This window comes from Bombyx mori, chromosome 4 (assembly GCF_030269925.1).
Source record: "Bombyx mori chromosome 4, ASM3026992v2".
Classification (NCBI taxonomy): Eukaryota; Metazoa; Arthropoda; class Insecta; order Lepidoptera; family Bombycidae; genus Bombyx; species Bombyx mori.
Genome location: NC_085110.1, coordinates 6,624,397 through 6,643,950, shown reverse-complemented (window position 1 = coordinate 6,643,950; position 19,554 = coordinate 6,624,397). Strand labels below are relative to the sequence as shown.

General features: G+C 40.0%; 1 protein-coding gene across 14 annotated transcripts in view; it reads right to left on the bottom strand.

Annotated features, from left to right (window-relative positions):
• The window catches only part of USP (RXR type hormone receptor), a 64,402-nt gene that overhangs the window by 39,078 nt on the left and 5,770 nt on the right, over positions 1-19,554 (bottom strand). The window contains exons 1-2 of one of the 14 annotated variants that reach the window (XM_012692856.4): positions 19,287-19,441; positions 6,806-7,115 (exon numbers count right to left, since the gene is read on the bottom strand). The exons of 1 other annotated variant lie outside the window; for it this stretch is intronic. In XM_012692856.4, the coding sequence (XP_012548310.1) occupies positions 6,806-6,989 (184 nt within the window). In that variant the 5' untranslated portion in view covers positions 6,990-7,115; positions 19,287-19,441. 14 annotated transcript variants of the gene reach the window in all.

Genomic DNA, 19,554 nt, shown 5'->3' with positions numbered 1-19,554 from the left:
TCATTTTCATGCCTACTGTGACATTGGCAAAATCAATGCCAAAGGCGTTGGAGCTAGACTCCTATATACAAAAAAAGTTAAAGTTTACTTGACTTATGTGAGATCAAACTATATAATAAATAACGTTACCATTTCAATTTAGTTCTTTGTATATGAGAATTATTTAAAATATTGCGCAACAAGTTATTCTCACCTTTCGAATGTCATTTCAATGTATGAACAAACAAAGATATGAATAATCGAATTCTTGATTATTAACATCTATGTATTAATACGTGAAGCAAAAACTTTGTATCCCTTTTTACGAAAATTGCGCGGACGGAGGAGTTTGAAATTTTCCACTCTTATAGAGAATATAGAGAAGAAGTGCACAATGCTAATTTTTTTTTTAAATAATGCATAAAAGATTCATTAAATCAATAAAGAAAACATTTCACACACTACATACCATGTATTTGACGCACACACGCATGCATACTATTTATAGTCAAAATTTAGTTCTTGACGTCAGTTTTCAAATTGAGAATAGATTAAATATTGTTTGTCTTTGTTAATATTTTTTTATAGTGTAGCCTTGTGGAAATTTGTGATTATAGAAGTATAAAATACAATCATAATAGTGTATACAAACTTACAATTCCAATTAATTATAGTCGAATTTCGACTACTGCGGGACCTCTAGTAAAAATAATTCTTTAAATTAATGTTCACTCTGTCACTCACTCTTGATGATAAAATAATAAACAAGTTTCATTTTCTAAAGCGTTCCGTTCTAGTATAGTAATCGCATTAATTTGTCTAACAAAATTATTTTCAACGCAATAATTCCACATCAACTTTATAACATAGACTTACTGATTGTGATTGTCTGTTTTCGTAAGAAAATTGCCCGTATTTTAATTCTGTCAAAACAATGAGATTATATCGAAAAAGTTTTTTGTTTTTTATAGCTTACATGGATGGACGAGCTCACAGCTCACCTGGTGTTAAGTGGTTACTGGAGCCCATAGACATCTCCAACGAAAATGCGCCACCCACCTTGAGATATAAGTTCTAAGATCTCAGTATAGTTACAACGTCTGCCCCTACCCTTCAGACCGAAACGCATTACTGCTTCACGGCAGACGTCGAAAATCATGAAATCTATAAATATGAACTTTCGGACTGTTTCTCTTTTGTTTTTAATTGCTCTATGATAATAACAATTGTGTTTTCTTATTAATAAGACGTCCGATTTGTTCATTGCGGAACAAAAATTAAGATGCACGTGTACGTATGTTTTACATAAGTCAATGCATAATTCATTTACTTTTACTTTTTATTTAGTTTTACTGGTGGTAGGATCTCTTGTAAGGCCGCACGGGTAGGTACCACCACCCTGCCTATTTCTGCCGTGAAGCAGTAATGCGTTTCGGTTTGAAGGGTGGGTCAGCTGTTGTAGCTATAATGAGACCTTAGAACTTATATCTCAAAGTGGGTGGCGCATTTGCGTTGTAGATGTCTATGAGCCCCAGTAACCACTTAACGTCAGGTGGACTGTGAGCTCGTCCACCCATTTAAGCAATAAAAAAAAGATTAATTTATTGTTTTAATTTTAATTAAAACGTTATTTTGTTCGGGTTTATATTAGGTTAATTCTAAATCTTTACAATTATGTAATTACTTGTTTTTCTTTTATATTTTACCTTAATTAATAATACTTTGATATTTTCTTGGCGTAGTTGGGTGAACGATTTTACGGCCCACCTTGTCTTGACAACGTTAACGTCACCACACACTTTGAGACACGATGTCCAAGTCTCAATTGTTTACCGACTGTCCAACCCCAGAGACGGGAACGCATGACTGCTACGCGGCAGATTTAAGCATGACGGTATCTGCCCTTGCGAGCATACAATGTGTCCTACCACCGTAACTAAACCGCATTTTTAGCAATATAAAAACCTATTATACGTACATAATAAAAATACATAAAAGACATAAACACGTCTAAGTGTGTACCAAGAAAATAAATACATCAAAAACATACCCGATTTCGAATTTGGATTACCCGAAAAGGTCATATTTACAAAGCAAAGTGATGAAACGAGTAACTTGACAAAGCACTTGAATATAATTTATTTCTGAGTAGAGCTTATTACCTCTCTTAGGAGATGGTATGACTAAAAATAAAATGCGTACCGTGTGTTTGTCGAATAAAATTTTTTACACGTGGAATAAATCAAGTCGAATCGGAGCAAAGTATTGATTCATTTATGTATACATGTTTCTCTTGGAAAGAGAAAATTGTTCCTTTGATGTTTGAATACAAATATGTATTGTTCGATGTGTTGAATGTTATAATGTAAATAAACTTATAGTAACCAATGTTCAAAGGGACAAAAAAAACTTATTCCGTTCAAAATTATTAATTAGTAATGTTTATTGTAAACAGAAGTCTAGTGTATTCTACACGTTATTCGCTAATATTCTTTTGCTGTCACTTCTGTCTTTTAAGCGAGAAGTAACTGGTTCAAAACTGAACACAAACGTTATATTTGCGTAACGTTTTGCGGTAGGCAGCGGCTTGGCTCTGCCCCTGGCATTGTTGAAGTCCATGGGCGACGGTAACCACTCACCATCAGGTGGGCCGTATGCTCGTCAAGGGAAAGGGCAATAAAAAAAGTATATATTCATGTACGTACATATTTACATGTACGTGACGTATGTCCACAAGCATTGGTTCACAGTTCACAAAATCTTAGATATTGAAAACGATACCACCGATTTGTTGAAACGACACGCGCGCATCCTACACAGTACATTGATGGCAGTAACCAGGCAGTAACACTATTAAAAAAATCTTCCTGTGTGAATAACCTGCAATTGTATAAAGCTTCCACCGTATAAATAACGCACGAACATAAAGACACGAATAAACAAACAAAAAATCATTTTTATGCTTTAGAAGATCGTCAATGGTATGTGCGAAACATGATTATAGACGATTAGGCCATTTTTAGTGCCAGCCAAGATTTGAAAAAAAGAAATAATAATTGCAAGACTACATACCTATATAAAACTAAATTTACAATATTAACATAACAGCTAAATCGTGTTTTCTTCATTTCGACGTAAGGGCAAACTATTTTGTTGGGTCCCCGCAAAACTACAAGTTTGGAATATACAAGAAGACCTATAAACGTTAAATGCGAACTTTACAAAATTAAACACGTAAATACTACAGCACCGCGTTCTGGAAAATTAATTTATTCCGAATTAAATATAATTTGTATTATACTATTGTTTTACGTGAAGATTCTGTTTAGTACGAGATAATTACGTTTTCAGTTTAGTGTTGTGACTGTTTCTGACGTTCAGCCATTTGGCAACAAGTAAACATAAATAAAATCAACTTTATGTTAATTACGGTTGCGTTGATTTTATCTCGACTAAATACCACGAATACTACGTATAAATTTATTTCTATTCAACCCATTAAAGACAAGTTTGCGCGCTCACTGCGAAGATTGATCCATTTTTCATGGCGTCGCAATTCCAATGAGTATTTTTCCTGCGTGCTTAGAGAAGTATTATTGGGCTCGATATTTCATGCGGCGTTTAGTACAAGAATCACTTGGAAAGCCCAAACAGACCGATCCAATCAATTTGTTTTGAAACGTTCTTTTTTTTTTATATTGCTAGATGAGTGGACGAGCTCACAGCCCACCTGGTGTTAAGTGGTTACTGGAGCCCATAGACATTTACGATAATAAATGCGCCACCCACCTTGAGATATAAGTTCTAAGGTCTCAAGTATAGTTACAACGGCTGCCCCACCCTTCAAACCGAAACGCATTACTGCTTCACGGCCTGTATTATGTTGTGAGTACAAAGTTTTGTCTTCGTATAATAATAATAACGTAGAATGAAGCAAACAAAACAGCTAATTAAAAAAAACACTATAAAGTAAAATCAATGTTGTAATTTAATGTAAATTTATTTAGTTTTTTTGCATCACCGAATTCCAGATGACGAAGCAGTCGTCGATTCGTTTTAATTATCAAGCTGTTTTGCTGGTATTTTGTTGAATTTTGTCTTATTTAACTTTGCTGTAAAAAAATTATCATAATTCAAAATGAAAAGGGTTAACGCGACTTCTGCCTTACATTTAAAATCCTGTTGAAGAAGTAATATTTTATTTAGTCAAAATACAATTTTCTTAAAACTAACTCGCGCTGAATTTTAAGTCAACCAAATTACCAACTAGTGAATCTTGTCTAGTTTGCGACGTGACTTTCAGTGAATGCCTTGTAAATAATAATTCTGTGAGCCTAACGAAAGGCGTTGGAAATGAATACCATTATATTATAGTAACACAAAAATGGATGTAAGTTACACTGGGAGCTCTACCTTGGTCATGGACTATACCAGACCCAGAGACAGTCGCAGACATAATGTGAAATCTTTGGAGTTTGACGAATAAGTTTGGCGGCAGAATAATCAATTAAAATTTAATGTACTTTGATGTCTTTGATTTCAGAAAACACATCAAAGTGGATGTCCATTGCTCAAAAATCAGCAGCAAAAATATTTTTCAGCTATGGACGTCGTCATCTTACGAACCTTTGTTTTATTTATAATTGATTCTTAAATTTTTTTTGTCAAATCAATAACGCAATACTTTTTTTAATACATATATATTTTATATGTTTTTTTTTGTAACATTTACGTAACATCTTTCAAGATAGATTTCGTATTTCGTTTTTTTTTATATTCTTGTAACATGTTTCTTTAGATTTAATCAAAATCCCCGACGGCTTTTAAAATCTAAAACTTGATATGTTTTTTTTCTTATTGCTTAGATGGGTGGATGAGCTCATGGACCACCTAGTTTTAAGCGATTACCGGTGCCCACAGACATCTACAATGTAAATGCCTAATAACCTAACCACTCAGTCTTTATAGAAGATCAGCTGCGCAACCCTCCAATCCGAAAAGCATTACTGTTTCATGGCAGAAATAGGTAGGGTGGTGGTATCTACCCGTGCGGACTGACACGACGTCCTACCACCAGTAAATGTATAGCACATGTATAGCAGCATGTATAGTAAATATATATTACTGGTGGTAGGACCTCTTGTAAGTCCGCACGGGTAGGTACCACCGCCCCGCCTATTTCTGCCGTGAAGCAGTAATGCGTTTCGGTTTGAAGGGTGGGGCAGCCGTTGTGACTATACTGAGACCTTAGAACTATATCTCAAGGTGTGTGGCGCATTTACTTTGTAGATGTCTATGGGCTCCAGTGACCACTTAACACCAGGTGGGCTGTGAGATCGTCCACACATCTAAGCAATAAAAAAATTAAATAAAAAAAAACACAATTTTGAAGTCTTCATTCCGTAAGCTATTTTCGTCAATAACGATTACGACTTACACCGGCTAGATGAAATGTTACGCGCCATCTAACTTTAATATCTGTTATTAACGTTAAACATTAAACATAAAAGCTAATAATCTTTTATACGCATCGTCGTACATAATGTATGACATTTAAAAGTACGTTCGTTTGTACAGTAATAAATAACTCGTGCAGACAACAGCAAATCCGTGACTCATTACATAAATGGCACACGGTATCTTCGTCTAATAAGGAGTGTAAGGACGCTAATTTATATATAGTTTTTCGTTTGTAAGTAACAAAGTTTGAAAAACTTAATCATGTTTTTTTTTTTTTTTACAATTTACTACCTAAAATCCATCGGTCTTCCATTACCACCTGCGTGATTTAAATTTAATGTCTCCTCTTATTTAACTGCACACGATAACATTTGAATTTCGAACTGTGTCTATTTTTTAAAAGTTTATCAACAATCAGATGTGTTGTTGTTTTACAGTAATTAAAAATATAAGGATTCGTCTAATAAGGAGTGTAAGGATGATTATTTATATATAGTTTTTCGTTTGTAAGTAACAAAGTTTGAAAAACTTAATCATGATTTTTTTTACAATATCTACCTAAAATCCATTGGTCTTCCACCTGCGTGATTTAAATTTAATTTCTCCTCTTATTTAACTACACACAATCACATTTGAATTTTGAACTGCCTTTATTGTTTAAAAGTTTATCAACAATCAGATGTGTTGTTTTACAGTAATTAAAAATATAAGGATTCGTCTAATAAGGAGTGTAAGGACGATTATTTATATATAATTTTTTGTTTGTAAGTAACAAAGTTTGAAAAACTTAATCATGATTTTTTTTTACAATATCTACCTAAAATCCATTGGTCTTCCACCTGCGTGATTTAAATTTAATTTCTCCTCCTATTTAACCACACACGATAACATTTGAATTTCGAACTGCGTCTATTGTTTAAAAGTTTATCAACAATCAGATATGTTGTTTTATAGTAGGTAAAAATATAGCAGAGTTCGAACGCGATGCATCGTGCAGCAATTTACTATCATCAGCTTAATCAACTTGACACATATTCTCAATTTAAAATCTTCAGACGTTTTCCAGATTTTTTTTAAACTACAACAATGTTTCTTCACGCACACAATTAATTCATTTCAGTTATATCCACTAGCTTCATACGGGCAGATATTGTGAAAGAATGCGAATAATAAATTGTTTATGAATTGAACAACTTTGAGAGAGGTAAAGTCCATGTCGTGTTAATAATGATTGCTTAAATTGTAGATGTATAACTTTATATCTTTATCTTATTTGAGATTGATTTTTACACTTACAAGTTTTGACCGCGATCCTTATTGCTTATATATGTCAATTAAATTTGAAAAAAAAGAAAGTCATATTTACATTGTATATCGAGTTCAACATTGGGTGTGGTTGAAGGTGTAGCCATTGGCTGCAGGAAATTCGAATGCTGTGTAGACGGCACCATCTGCTGCTGCTGCTGTGGGCTAGGCGTCATTGGCCACGCCCTATTGATCAACGCAGTTACCGACATTGTCGGTTTATCTTTCTTCGCCACGCTCGACATGGCCACACACAAACATCCTCACATCACTATAAACTCACTGCACTTCAGTAACGGCCTCCGTAAACTGTCAAAATTCACACGTTCACAATACGATCATGAAACGCGATGGTCACGATCAATTTACGCCTGTTTTGATGAATATTATGGTTAAAATTGGCTAGTCCGGTAAAATAATACGTGCGAAAGCGACCGAGCGCGCGGTGACGGTAATCCGGACCGCAGACTTGAGCGTCAAGCCCGTCGGGGACAAAGCAGACATCGTTGTGACATTGTGATATCGTCTGTTATTGCACCCCGTGCACCGATATCGCTATGTTACGCATCGACGATAAGCCACAAGCTTCGACGTCGATGCTTAGCGAGTGAGTAATGCGCAGCAAGTTCGAATTTGACAAAAAAAAATATGTACTCGACAACTTCCGCGCGGTTACCGGCGTGAAGGTCTCAACCAGCGCGCTCAAGGTCCGCACATTGCCGCACAATCATACGTGAATAAATCTTGTAAAAACGAGTTGCTATAATAACGCTTTTTGCTTTTATAGCTGCAAATGACCACGGATTGGACTAGATGAATTAAATATTTTAATAGTCGTATGAAAACATCTGAATAATTGTAGTTGTTAGCTGCCGGCCTTCGTGATCGTGGCTGCTCGTTTCTGTAATTAAGTTTTACGTCACTCATAGACCGAACTCCCCGCAATAGCCTCTGCCATATAAAAATTCGCCGTGTTATTTAGCAAAATTCATTGTGATTTAAATACAATCTAATGCCGATTAATGACTATACAAGGTCATTGAAGTTAATGTATTCATAGGTGTAAAGTGAAATAAAATTAAAAGTACTGGTAGCATCTAAGGTAATTGAAATCGAAGTCTCAAAAAATTAAGTTAGGGCCGTGGAATGATTAACAGCGTCTTCATAAAGACTTAATTCTGAATAAAATCACGAAGCGAAAACAGCTAGCTGAAAAGAAATCATCAAGAAATGAAAAAAGGGCTTGTCTTTGTCACGTCATTGGTACAAGCTTGCCGTTTAGGCTATCAAAGGAGACGTTATTTGAAAACAGGGCAAAATGTTTGTTTGTTTTGCGACATGTGTGCGGCCTTGGTCTTACTGCGTATATTAGGGACGTCCGCTGCACGTGTCGCCGAACATTTACAGTTAGTAGCTTACAATTCTCTATTTATTTATATTATTATTTTACTGATTTTCTTTTTGTTACTTCAGTACCGATAGATAACAAGTCAATTTAGCTACGTAATCCTATTCCAAGCCTCGAGGGTAATAGTGAGACGCTGTGTTATTACCGGTAAATGACTCTTTAAGTTATTCTTCTGTCACTATACCATTTTACTTATCTATAATCTAATTCTTGGAACGTGGATTCCGAAAATATCCAAAGGTTTATACATATTTTATACTTCATAGGCGGTGGGATATTATTCACGCCCGATCCACAGGCAATCATTCAGTCGCAAATTCATCCATACCCTTTTTATTAGGTTTCGGGCGTCGCGGCGCCGGTAACATATAAGTATATCGCGTGACTAAATTAACTGAGCCCGTCAATCAAACGGTATCCAAGACGACCCTCAGACTACGTAATTGATAGCCTCCGAAGGGAAAAGAATTCTTTTCGTGCGAGAACGAATACATACAACGCGTAGGAGGAAAATGAGATACACAAGTATTATATTACTTAACTACATTATGTATAGGCGTTTGATGGATCAATCAAACAATCAGAAGCAACTTATTTATAAACACTACAACGCGATCTTTAACTAACGTAAATAAAGGTCAATAGTTATTTCAACCAGTTAGTGTATTAGAGCCTTGTGTTGAACTTGTCTCTAAGCTAAGTAACGAAATTCTTCTTCTTAAGATACAGCTGATACAAGTCAAAAATGAAAATGTTTATGATGCAAGGATACGTTTCACAGGGACTTCAAACAGATATACCTAATTTTACTACTGATACCGAATGCAGTTTCACTACTGAGAAGAAAATGCAAGAAATTCTGTACTTGGCCTTTCCAAAATAATACTAAACATAATAAAAATGTACATTACAAAAAAGAGTATTTGTCAAATACTTTAAAACTGTAATTAATTATAATCTATAATAAATTATAAGATACGAATAACTATACAACTACTGAGAAGAAAATGCAAGAAATTCTGTACTTGGCCTTTCCAAAATACTACTAAACATAATAAAAATGATGAAAATGTACATTACAAAAAAGAATATTTGTCAAATACTTTAAAACTGTAATTAATAATAATCAATAATCAATCATAAGATACGAGTAACTATACAAAACGTTATGCATTATTGAGCACTGGCCAAAGATCTGGTTAGGACTGTTACGGAGTTAATCAATCTCAGAAAAAAACCCTGCAAGTAATTTCAAACAATAAAAACAGAAAATTCAGAACTTCGTGTAGGTATGTAGGTAGTTCAAACTTATGTTCTGGGTGTAATTTAATATGATAATTAGGAACACCGAGCGGGGTCTGTTTATTTTTTAACTTCGTTAATATTTAAAAAGGTTTTAGTAGTAGTTTTTAGTAACAGACACAGGCCAAAAAATAAAAGAAATGTGTAAATTATTTTATATATCGTGTTGTAGAGGTATACTCAGAGTAGAACACCATAGATTTTAATACTTTACACAATAAAGTTTTTTTTTTGACTTCTCAACCAACAAATAATTGCGTGTTAGTTATAGCAGAGCAAAGGAGAAACCCGAAATCCATACAAACTTGGGCCTGGCGTTACAGTGCTAGAATTTGGACATAAATTACAATACCTAAGAAGGTTTCATGAGCCCAATTTTCAGGTCTCCCAGCAATGGCCAAATTGGTAAAATCAGACAATGTTTACATTTTAGGTTATGTTTATTGTTCGAGATATTTTAATAAAAAACGATATTTTTAAGGCTGTTTCCTACTAAAGATGAGTAATTTTTTACGAAACCTGTTGCTTTGAAAATAAAAATGGAACCTGTTACGAGAAATCGTGCATTAGGTTGTTTACGAAAACGAACGAAAGCCAAAAATTAAAAACAACGTAGATGCGAAACGCGCTGCGCACAAAATGATTTTTTTAAGAGATTTTATGACCTGGTAACTAGGACCTTTAGGTCAGTCTTATTTAAATTTTAATAAAAACTTTTTTATCGATCCTATTTTAGGGATGCTCTAATTCTAACCCACACGTTTGTAGAGCTAGTTACGTATATTGAAATAAGTGTTGCAGATGTTTACAAAGATTGTTTAAAACAAAAAATAGAATTCAACTTATTTTCTACACTTGGCCATTGTCAATGAAGCTAAGATTTCAATAGGTTAATCAAGCAAAATAGACGAATTTTTTGGTACATATCCCATTCGTGTAACGCTTAGGCCCAGAATGGGGTTTCTCCTTTAATGCTATGTTATAATTGTATTGTATTATAAAAATAACGCTTTAAATCTCCTCTCAACAACATGTATAACAAAAAATAATGTTAACAATAAATTGGTTTATAACGTTAAATTGGTTTATGAATTCACTTGGTAGGAAGAAAAAATTACTAATTAATAATCTTGTTAGAAAGTTTTTAATTCCTCATAAAACTGTTTACTATCGAGATTTTTAATGTCTCTTGATTCTAATCTATCATAATAATGATTGCGATATCATTATGACAAATAATAGAAATAGCATAGTTAGACTATAATAAATGTTGCCATTGAAAGTGTCATCAACAGAGCTCAAGGACCGTGCGTCAGTTAATGGCTTTATTAAAGAATGTTTCCACTTTCGTGCTCATTTAGTTTTTGCTGTTGCATGACGTGCATACGTGCATTCGTGGAGTCGTAGATAGATAATATGGAAGCCGGCTTCTTCCCCACTGTGACGCCGCTATCGATCTGTCGACCTTGACTTAACATTTTTTGCCGGCGAACAACAATAATTAACATTGACAAAAGCGACGCAAGCGCAACTCATTTAACTCGACGAACATAATGATTATATTATTATATACTTTCGTTTTCATTCCTTAGTTTGATCTTAATTTGGAAAGGAATTCACCGTTTTGAATTCAAGCCCAAAACAAAGGATATATAAGTTGTTTAACGTAACGATATTTACTTTGTACATCAGTGAAGACGTGCCGCTGCATTTTAAAAATATTGAGAGATTAATGGCCGTCCTAGACTTGACCTGAAGAGCTAAGAGGAGGTGGGGGGAGGGGCGAGTTGTGAATACGGTGAGTCAAGGCGCGGGGGCGATGCGACGCGTGCATTCGCCGCGAGATATGGGTAAGCGGAACGCAGAGAAGCGAGCCGCGGGGGCCTGCGACCTTGGCGATTCGCTGACGACTACAGGTGTTTTTTGTTTGTGTACGAGATCTCACAGCAATGCTTGCTCGGGCCACTCGGTTCTGGACAAGTCTTTGTCGCGCGTTGAGGGGACAATAACCGGAACTCGAACAGAAACAATAACTGTGTGTCCCTTCACAATTTACGACTGATAAGGCTAAATACTTTAGGATTGTTTTAGGTTTAGATTATTGAAGATGTTAAACTACAATGAGGTCAGACTTCACCAAGTATTTATATCGACCAATTCACTATGTTCGTTTCTAAGCTCTGTTGATTTGAATAAAAATCCATATCTATTACATTACTCTGTTCAATAGCTACTTAGTATCTACAAAAAGTACCCTGCGATTTTACCCGCATTCAATTTGTAATTCAGAAAAAATTAAATACGTTGAATTTTCCTCGTATAGAAGAACTTGTTGCACTCTCTGGTCCGTAAATTCCAATTTATTAGTGGATCTATTGGTACATAAAATCACATATCAGCGAAGACATTTTCGTATTTATTAAAGCAGATGTATCGGATTTTGTTCGGATTGTGAAATTTGCCTAAAAGGATAAAAAGTGTCCTATGTTTTAATCCAGGTTAAAAACAATCTTTGAATAAAATTTAATCCAAAACCAAACAGCCATTTTTGCTGCGTGATCAACTAATAAACATACAAACTTTCACACTTATAAATTTAAGTCTAAAAATATAAATTTATGTCATCACATTGTATGAAAATTGCGCTACAAAAAGATATGATTTTCATGTATAATGTAAACATTAGTTGAACTGTTATTTCATCACAATGACATGTGACCAAATATAATTGTTTCATTTACCCGAGTGTTATGTAATGGCCTCAAACTGAAACTGGCGTCAAAAGACCATGGCCGTGACCACGCTAGCGACCAGGCAGCATTTCCCGCGGCGTGACGTCCGTCACTCAGTCTTGCGATTAGGTACACGCAAAATACGCTATTTAGCCAAAACGAATGCCAATTCCCGACATTTTTATAGTCTGGCTTGAATCAACGAAGATTAATAACTTAAAAATCATATTTGCCGGCTTTTACGAGCGGCATTGTGATCGCGATCAAACGTCTCAATCTGCTGTAATAATAATGGCTTCTTCTGAAATTTAAACCACAAAAGCAAACGATTCGTTGAAATGACTTTTGAAAATAATTCATTTCACCTTAATGAATCTATGAATCGAAAAATCATAATGTAATAAGAAGTGTTTAAATTCAATATTACAACATTCCCAATTGCGTAACGAAGAACGTGACCTTAGTATGTACTTGATGAACATATTATTATTTTCATTAGAGATCTTTGAATAAAGAACGAAATTTGGATTGAAGAAAAAATGGAGAAAAACAAGGTATCAAAACATGTACATTAACGCGTTATCAAAAAGTATATTATTAAGATTCGCTGTTTGACAAGTTAGCTTGAGGGCGGCGTTGAATTCCAATAGAGTTGAAGACCTTGACAATGATACAGTCATCTTAAGCAAATGCATGATAAAATAATAAACAACGATCCCTGAATAATTATTTAGAACGCCTGCTTTGAATTGTGACATCTTGAAGCATTTGAGAATATTTCTTTTTAGGAACTAATTTTCAAATCCAAACCTAAAATTACCTCCTATCCTATTTCAATGTTATCGGGTTAGTGTATTATTTGTTTGCCAATTGCATCGATTTTAAGTCATAATATTTTTTTAAGTTTCTCTACAGAAATTTGTAAAGACATCACCAATTATTGTCGAACAAAGCTGCTAAACGTCATAAGTTATACCAAGATGTCTACGTTTACAACAAGAGGAATACCAATTTGAATCATTCCGATTTGAGCAACCGACGCGCGTGGACGTGCTCATTGTTCGTTCGATTGCCCGACCTCGGTTCGTGGCACATCTGGCGTCCAAGTGTTTTTTGTCGGAAGTGACTACCGGTGATAATAGATCATTGTTCGTGGCACATCTGTGGCCCAAGTGTTTCTCGGAATTTGTACCTGCGCCTAATTGCAAGGCATTGCCGCCCGGAAACTGTGCAGTGGTTCTATTCACTCTAATTCTATTCTATTTATTCTATTCACTAAAATTTCTAAAATTCCTAGAATCGCTTCGGTCAATTTAGTGTTACCGACGCAGGGGCCTCGCCGCAAGGCGAGCGCGTATTTAAGTCCCGGGGCAGCCCCCCCTGGGCAGTCCGAAGAAATGGAGTTTTCTCCAACCAACACACTGCTCGCGGAATTCTTAAGCGAGAAATACCCGGCCCTCGAATCAGAATTTTTAGCTTACAAAGCTAAACGCGCCGTGAACTGTTCTGCCGTGCCCGCCGCGCCCGCCGTTTCCGCCACGCCTGCCGTTCCCGCGTCCCCTGCAAGCGCGCGCAAAACTCCCGCGCCGTACACCGCAGCCTCCGTCGCGCCCAGCACACCCGTGTCCCCCATACTGTCGCGAAAAACTGCCGCGTCTACCGCGGCAGCTTCCGTTCTACCTCAGCGATCGTCTGCGGCCTCCGTCGCGTCCGCCGCTCCCGCGCCTTCCTCCTCGTCCTCCGACTCTGACTCGGATATGGAGGTTGACCTCGTTCCCGCCTCATTAACAGATGGATTCACTCTCGTGCAAAAGGGTAAGAAGCGCGCCGCGGAGTCCCGAGCTTCCGCGGCCGCTAAAATAAGCAAAGCCGCGAACGCGTCTCGCCCCCGCCCTCCGACCCCCGTCGCTCCCTGTCCTCGTGCCACGCCGTCGCCGCGCCCGGTGGCACAAACGAGAAATCAGGCCCCTCCTCCGTTGATTCTTCAAGAGAAGGCTGCTTGGGACCGTATCTCCCTGGCCCTTAAGGCCAAAAACATAAATTTTGTCAGTGCCCGTAACCTCGCGAACGGGATACAGATAAAAGTAGCAACACCCGACGACCATAGGGCCCTCTCAAGCTACCTCCGAAAGGAGCGTATAAGTTATCATACGTATACGCTCCAGGAGGAGCGTGAGCTCCGTGCAGTCATACGTGGCATCCCCAAGGAGTTAGATGCCGAGCTCGTAAAGGCCGACCTACTCGAACAAGGCCTACCCGTAAACTCCGTGCACCGCATGCACACAGGACGCGGGAGGGAGCCATACAATATGGTTCTCGTCGCCCTCCAGTCTACCCCCGAGGGTAAGAAAATCTTTAACGTCCGAACTGTCTGTAGGCTTTCCGGAATCACCGTGGAAACCCCTCATAAAAAAGGCACTCCGAGCCAGTGCCACAATTGTCAGTTGTACGGGCATTCTTCCCGTAATTGTCACGCGCGCCCTCGATGCGTCAAGTGTTTGGACGATCACGCCACGACTCTTTGCACTCGCGATCAAAAAACCGCGACGGAACCACCTAGCTGCGTCCTGTGCCGAACACAGGGTCACCCCGCGAATTACCGTGGATGCCCCCGAGCCCCTAAAATAAATCGCCGCGTCGCGCGTCAAAACCGCCTCCGAGCTTCCGGCCCTGGCATCAAAGCCACGGCACCCTCTGTGCCGAAGGCTAAGCCTGCCTTCGTGCCGGCGCCGGTGCCCAGCGGCTCGGCCTGGGCTAAACCGTTGCCGTACACGAACACGGCTGTAGCTCCCTCCCCCGCGATTCGTCCCGTCCCCGCGATACGTCCCTCCCCCGTGATTCGTTCCTCCCCCGCGACCAGCACTCCGACCGCGTCCGACAATCTCGCTCTAGCGATCGACTTTTTTCAGTCGATCAACTTTGAGCGTGTTAATGCTTTGGGTGACGCCATTCGCGCCGCCTCCACTGCACAACACTTCATCGCCGTTGTGCAAGAATACGCTGACGTATACGCGTCGTTAAATACGTACGTCCTCCCCTCGCTCCGCCGGTAATCAATGGCGTACATAAGTAGAATAAAGCCCCTATCCGTAACGATAGGATTTTTTAACGCTTACGGTCTCGCAAATCAACGTGATCAGGTTTGTGATTTTTTGCGTGACCATCAAATTGACATCTTTTTGGTGCAGGAGACCCTGCTTAAGCCCGCGCGCCACGACCCTAAAATCGCGAACTATAACATGGTTAGGAACGACAGGCTCACTGCTCGTGGTGGCGGTACCGTCATTTACTATAGACGAGCCCTGCACTGCGTCCCACTCGACCCCCCCGCGCTTTCTAACATCGAAGCATCAGTATGCCGAATCTCACTGACTGGACACGCGCCGATCGTTATCGCGTCCGTTTATCTTCCACCGGATAAGATCGTTCTAAGCAGTGATATCGAGGCGCTGCTCGGCATGGGAAGCTCTGTCATTCTGGCGGGCGACCTAAATTGTAAACACGTCAGGTGGAACTCACACACCACAACATCGAATGGCAGGCGGCTTGACGCGTTAGTCGATGATCTCGCCTTCGATATTGTCGCTCCGCTAACCCCGACTCACTTCCCGCTAAATATCGCGCATCGCCCGGATATACTCGACATAGCGTTATTAAAAAACGTAACTCTGCGCTTACACTCGATAGAAGTAGTTTCAGAGTTAGATTCAGACCATCGTCCCGTCGTTATGAAGCTCGGTCGCGCTCCCGATTCCGTTCCCGTCACGAGGACTGTGGTGGATTGGCACACGCTGGGCATCAGCTTGGCTGAATCTGATCCACCATCGCTCCCGTTGAGCCCGGACTCTACCCCGTCTCCTCAGGATACCGCTGAAGCCATAGACATCTTAACGTCACACATCACCTCGACATTAGATAGGTCATCGAAGCAAGTTGTAGCGGAGGACTTCCTTCACCGCTTCAAATTGCCCGACGATATTAGGGAACTCCTTAGAGCTAAGAACACCTCGATCCGCGCCTACGATAGGTATCCTACCGTGGATAATCGTATTCGAATGCGTGCCCTACAACGCGACGTAAAGTCTCGCATCGCCGAAGTCCGAGATGCCAGATGGTCTGATTTCTTAGAAAGACTCGCGCCCTCCCAAAGGTCTTACTACCGCTTAGCTCGTACTCTCAAATCGGATACGGTAGTAACTATGCCCCCCCTCGTAGGCCCCTCAGGCCGACTCGCGGCGTTCGATGATGATGAAAAAGCAGAGCTGCTGGCCGATACATTGCAAACCCAGTGCACGCCCAGCACTCAATCCGTGGACCCTGTTCATGTAGAATTAGTAGACAGTGAGGTAGAACGCAGAGCCTCCTTGCCACCATCGGATGCGTTACCACCCGTCACCCCGATGGAAGTTAAAGACTTGATCAAAGACCTACGTCCTCGCAAGGCTCCCGGTTCCGACGGTATATCTAACCGCGTTATTAAACTTCTACCCGTCCAACTCATCGTGATGTTGGCATCTATTTTCAATGCCGCTATGGCGAACTGTATCTTTCCCGCGGTGTGGAAAGAAGCGGACGTTATCGGCATACATAAACCCGGTAAACCAAAAAATCATCCGACGAGCTACCGCCCGATTAGCCTCCTCATGTCTCTAGGCAAACTGTATGAGCGTCTGCTCTACAAACGCCTCAGAGACTTCATCTCATCCAAGGGCATTCTCATCGATGAACAATTCGGATTCCGTACAAATCACTCATGCGTTCAACAGGTGCACCGCCTCACGGAGCACATTCTTGTGGGGCTTAATCGACCAAAACCGTTATACACGGGAGCTCTCTTCTTCGATGTCGCAAAAGCGTTCGACAAAGTCTGGCACAATGGTTTGATTTTCAAACTATTCAACATGGGCGTGCCGGATAGTCTCGTGCTCATCATACGGGACTTCTTGTCGAACCGCTCTTTTCGATATCGAGTCGAGGGAACCCGCTCCTCCCCACGACCTCTCACAGCTGGAGTCCCGCAAGGCTCTGTTCTCTCACCCCTCCTATTTAGCTTATTCGTCAACGATATTCCCCGGTCGCCGCCGACCCATTTAGCTTTATTCGCCGACGACACGACTGTTTACTATTCTAGTAGAAATAAGTCCCTAATCGCGAAGAAGCTTCAGAGCGCAGCCCTAGCCCTAGGACAGTGGTTCCGAAAATGGCGCATAGACATCAACCCAGCGAAAAGTACTGCGGTGCTATTTCAGAGGGGAAGCTCCACACGGATTTCCTCCCGGATTAGGAGGAGGAATCTCACACCCCCGATTACTCTCTTTAGACAACCCATACCCTGGACTAGGAAGGTCAAGTACCTGGGCGTTACCCTGGATGCAACGATGACATTCCGCCCGCATATAAAATCAGTCCGTGACCGTGCCGCGTTTATTCTCGGTAGACTCTACCCCATGATCTGTAAGCGGAGTAAAATGTCCCTTCGGAACAAGGTGACACTTTACAAAACTTGCATAAGGCCCGTCATGACTTACGCGAGTGTGGTGTTCGCTCACGCGGCCCGCACACACATAGACACCCTTCAATCTCTACAATCCCGCTTTTGCAGGTTAGCCGTCGGAGCTCCGTGGTTCGTGAGGAACGTTGACCTACACGACGACCTGGGCCTCGAATCAATTCGGAAATACATGAAGTCAGCGTCGGAACGATACTTCGATAAGGCTATGCGTCATGATAATCGCCTTATCGTTGCCGCCGCTGACTACTCCCCGAATCCTGATCATGCAGGAGCCAGTCACCGTCGACGCCCTAGACACGTCCTTACGGATCCATCAGATCCAATAACCTTTGCATTAGATGCCTTCAGCTCTAATACTAGGGGCAGGCTTAGGGACCCTGGTAACCGTACTCGTCGAACTCGACAAAGAGGTCGACGTGCAACCTAACCCATGCATCAGCCCGCTGAGCTCGCCGGATCTTCTCAGCGGGTCGCGATTCCGATCCGGTAGTAGATTCATTCGCGAAACAATTGCTCTTGAGTTGTTAGGTCTCCTTCGGAGGCGCTCGGGCAGTTGTTAGCAAATCCCACCCCTCTTGGCTGAGCCTCGCTCGCCCACCTGTCCTGGTGAAACTGGAAAGGCCTTCGGGCCACCAGTAAACTTTCAATCATAAAAAAAAAAAAAAAAAAAAAAAAAAAACCAATTTGAATAATGGACATTGCGATCGAATTATGGGAACCACGCAAAATCGAACGAGTATAACAATTGCGTCGCAACTATAGCGGAGTCATGGGTCTCAAATCTTCTCATCTCGCCGTGGTTCTCCTTTGGCACGCTTTTGAAGCTCGGTTACATCACATTGACGTCAAAATGATGAAATTGGAAAATAACAAACGAATGAAATAGAGAACACATGAATGGAACTAAGAGACTAGAGCAATAGAACGCAGTGATAAGCTTATTCAAAACACTAGAGTCAATACACTTGCAACCTTGCTGTGTTCTTCATAGCTCGTGTCAGATAAGACATAAGGGCATTACAACTTTAGTACGTTGCATATATATGTATATATCAGTCATGTTGAGCTAGAAGTCCGTAATTATGATTCTACTTACACAATTCAACCTTACTTTGCTTTATTTTTGGAAGTTATCAAATTTTATCGGAATGGAGATATCAATTTATCTTTATGAATGTGAATTTTTAATGAAATTGGCTTTTCTTAAGATTTTTATTGGTTATTCTAAGTTTGGGTTAAATCACAGCACTGCGAATTTACAAATATGGCAAATAGACAATACCTATGACCAGATTAACTAGATTAAGAAAGAAACTTTCCACTTTATTTAAGTCACTTTGTAAAATAGCTATGGCTCTATTACTGTTAAGTGTTTGCAATCAAGTATATCATGTACATATAAAAACATCCTCCAGTATACGTTTCATTTGAAATTATCCACGTGATACTTAAAATTTCACATTTATTTTGCCTGACGGAATCTGACTGACAACCCTAGCAAAATCGGAACGGTTTTAAGACTACATTTTTTTTTTGTTTACAAGACTTATTGTGACGTCACTTTCTAATGATTATTACGTGGAATTACGATAGCTGCTTGATGTTGAACGCCGGTTGCGAATCGTGCATCGATTTTAGAGTTAGTCGCGAGCGGCGCCAGACTCACGGCCGATACGGGTGGCGTCGCTGCTGTGACTGCCGCGCCGCCTCCCCGCTCGTACCCCTCGACGCCACCGTTTGTTTTGCTGTATTTTCGTTGTTAATCATTCTCCTTGACCTTGTGCGACGTCGAGTGGTCCACTGCACACGACTGCGCACCCCTCACCCTGCCATCCGCCCGCGATGCCTGTCCCATC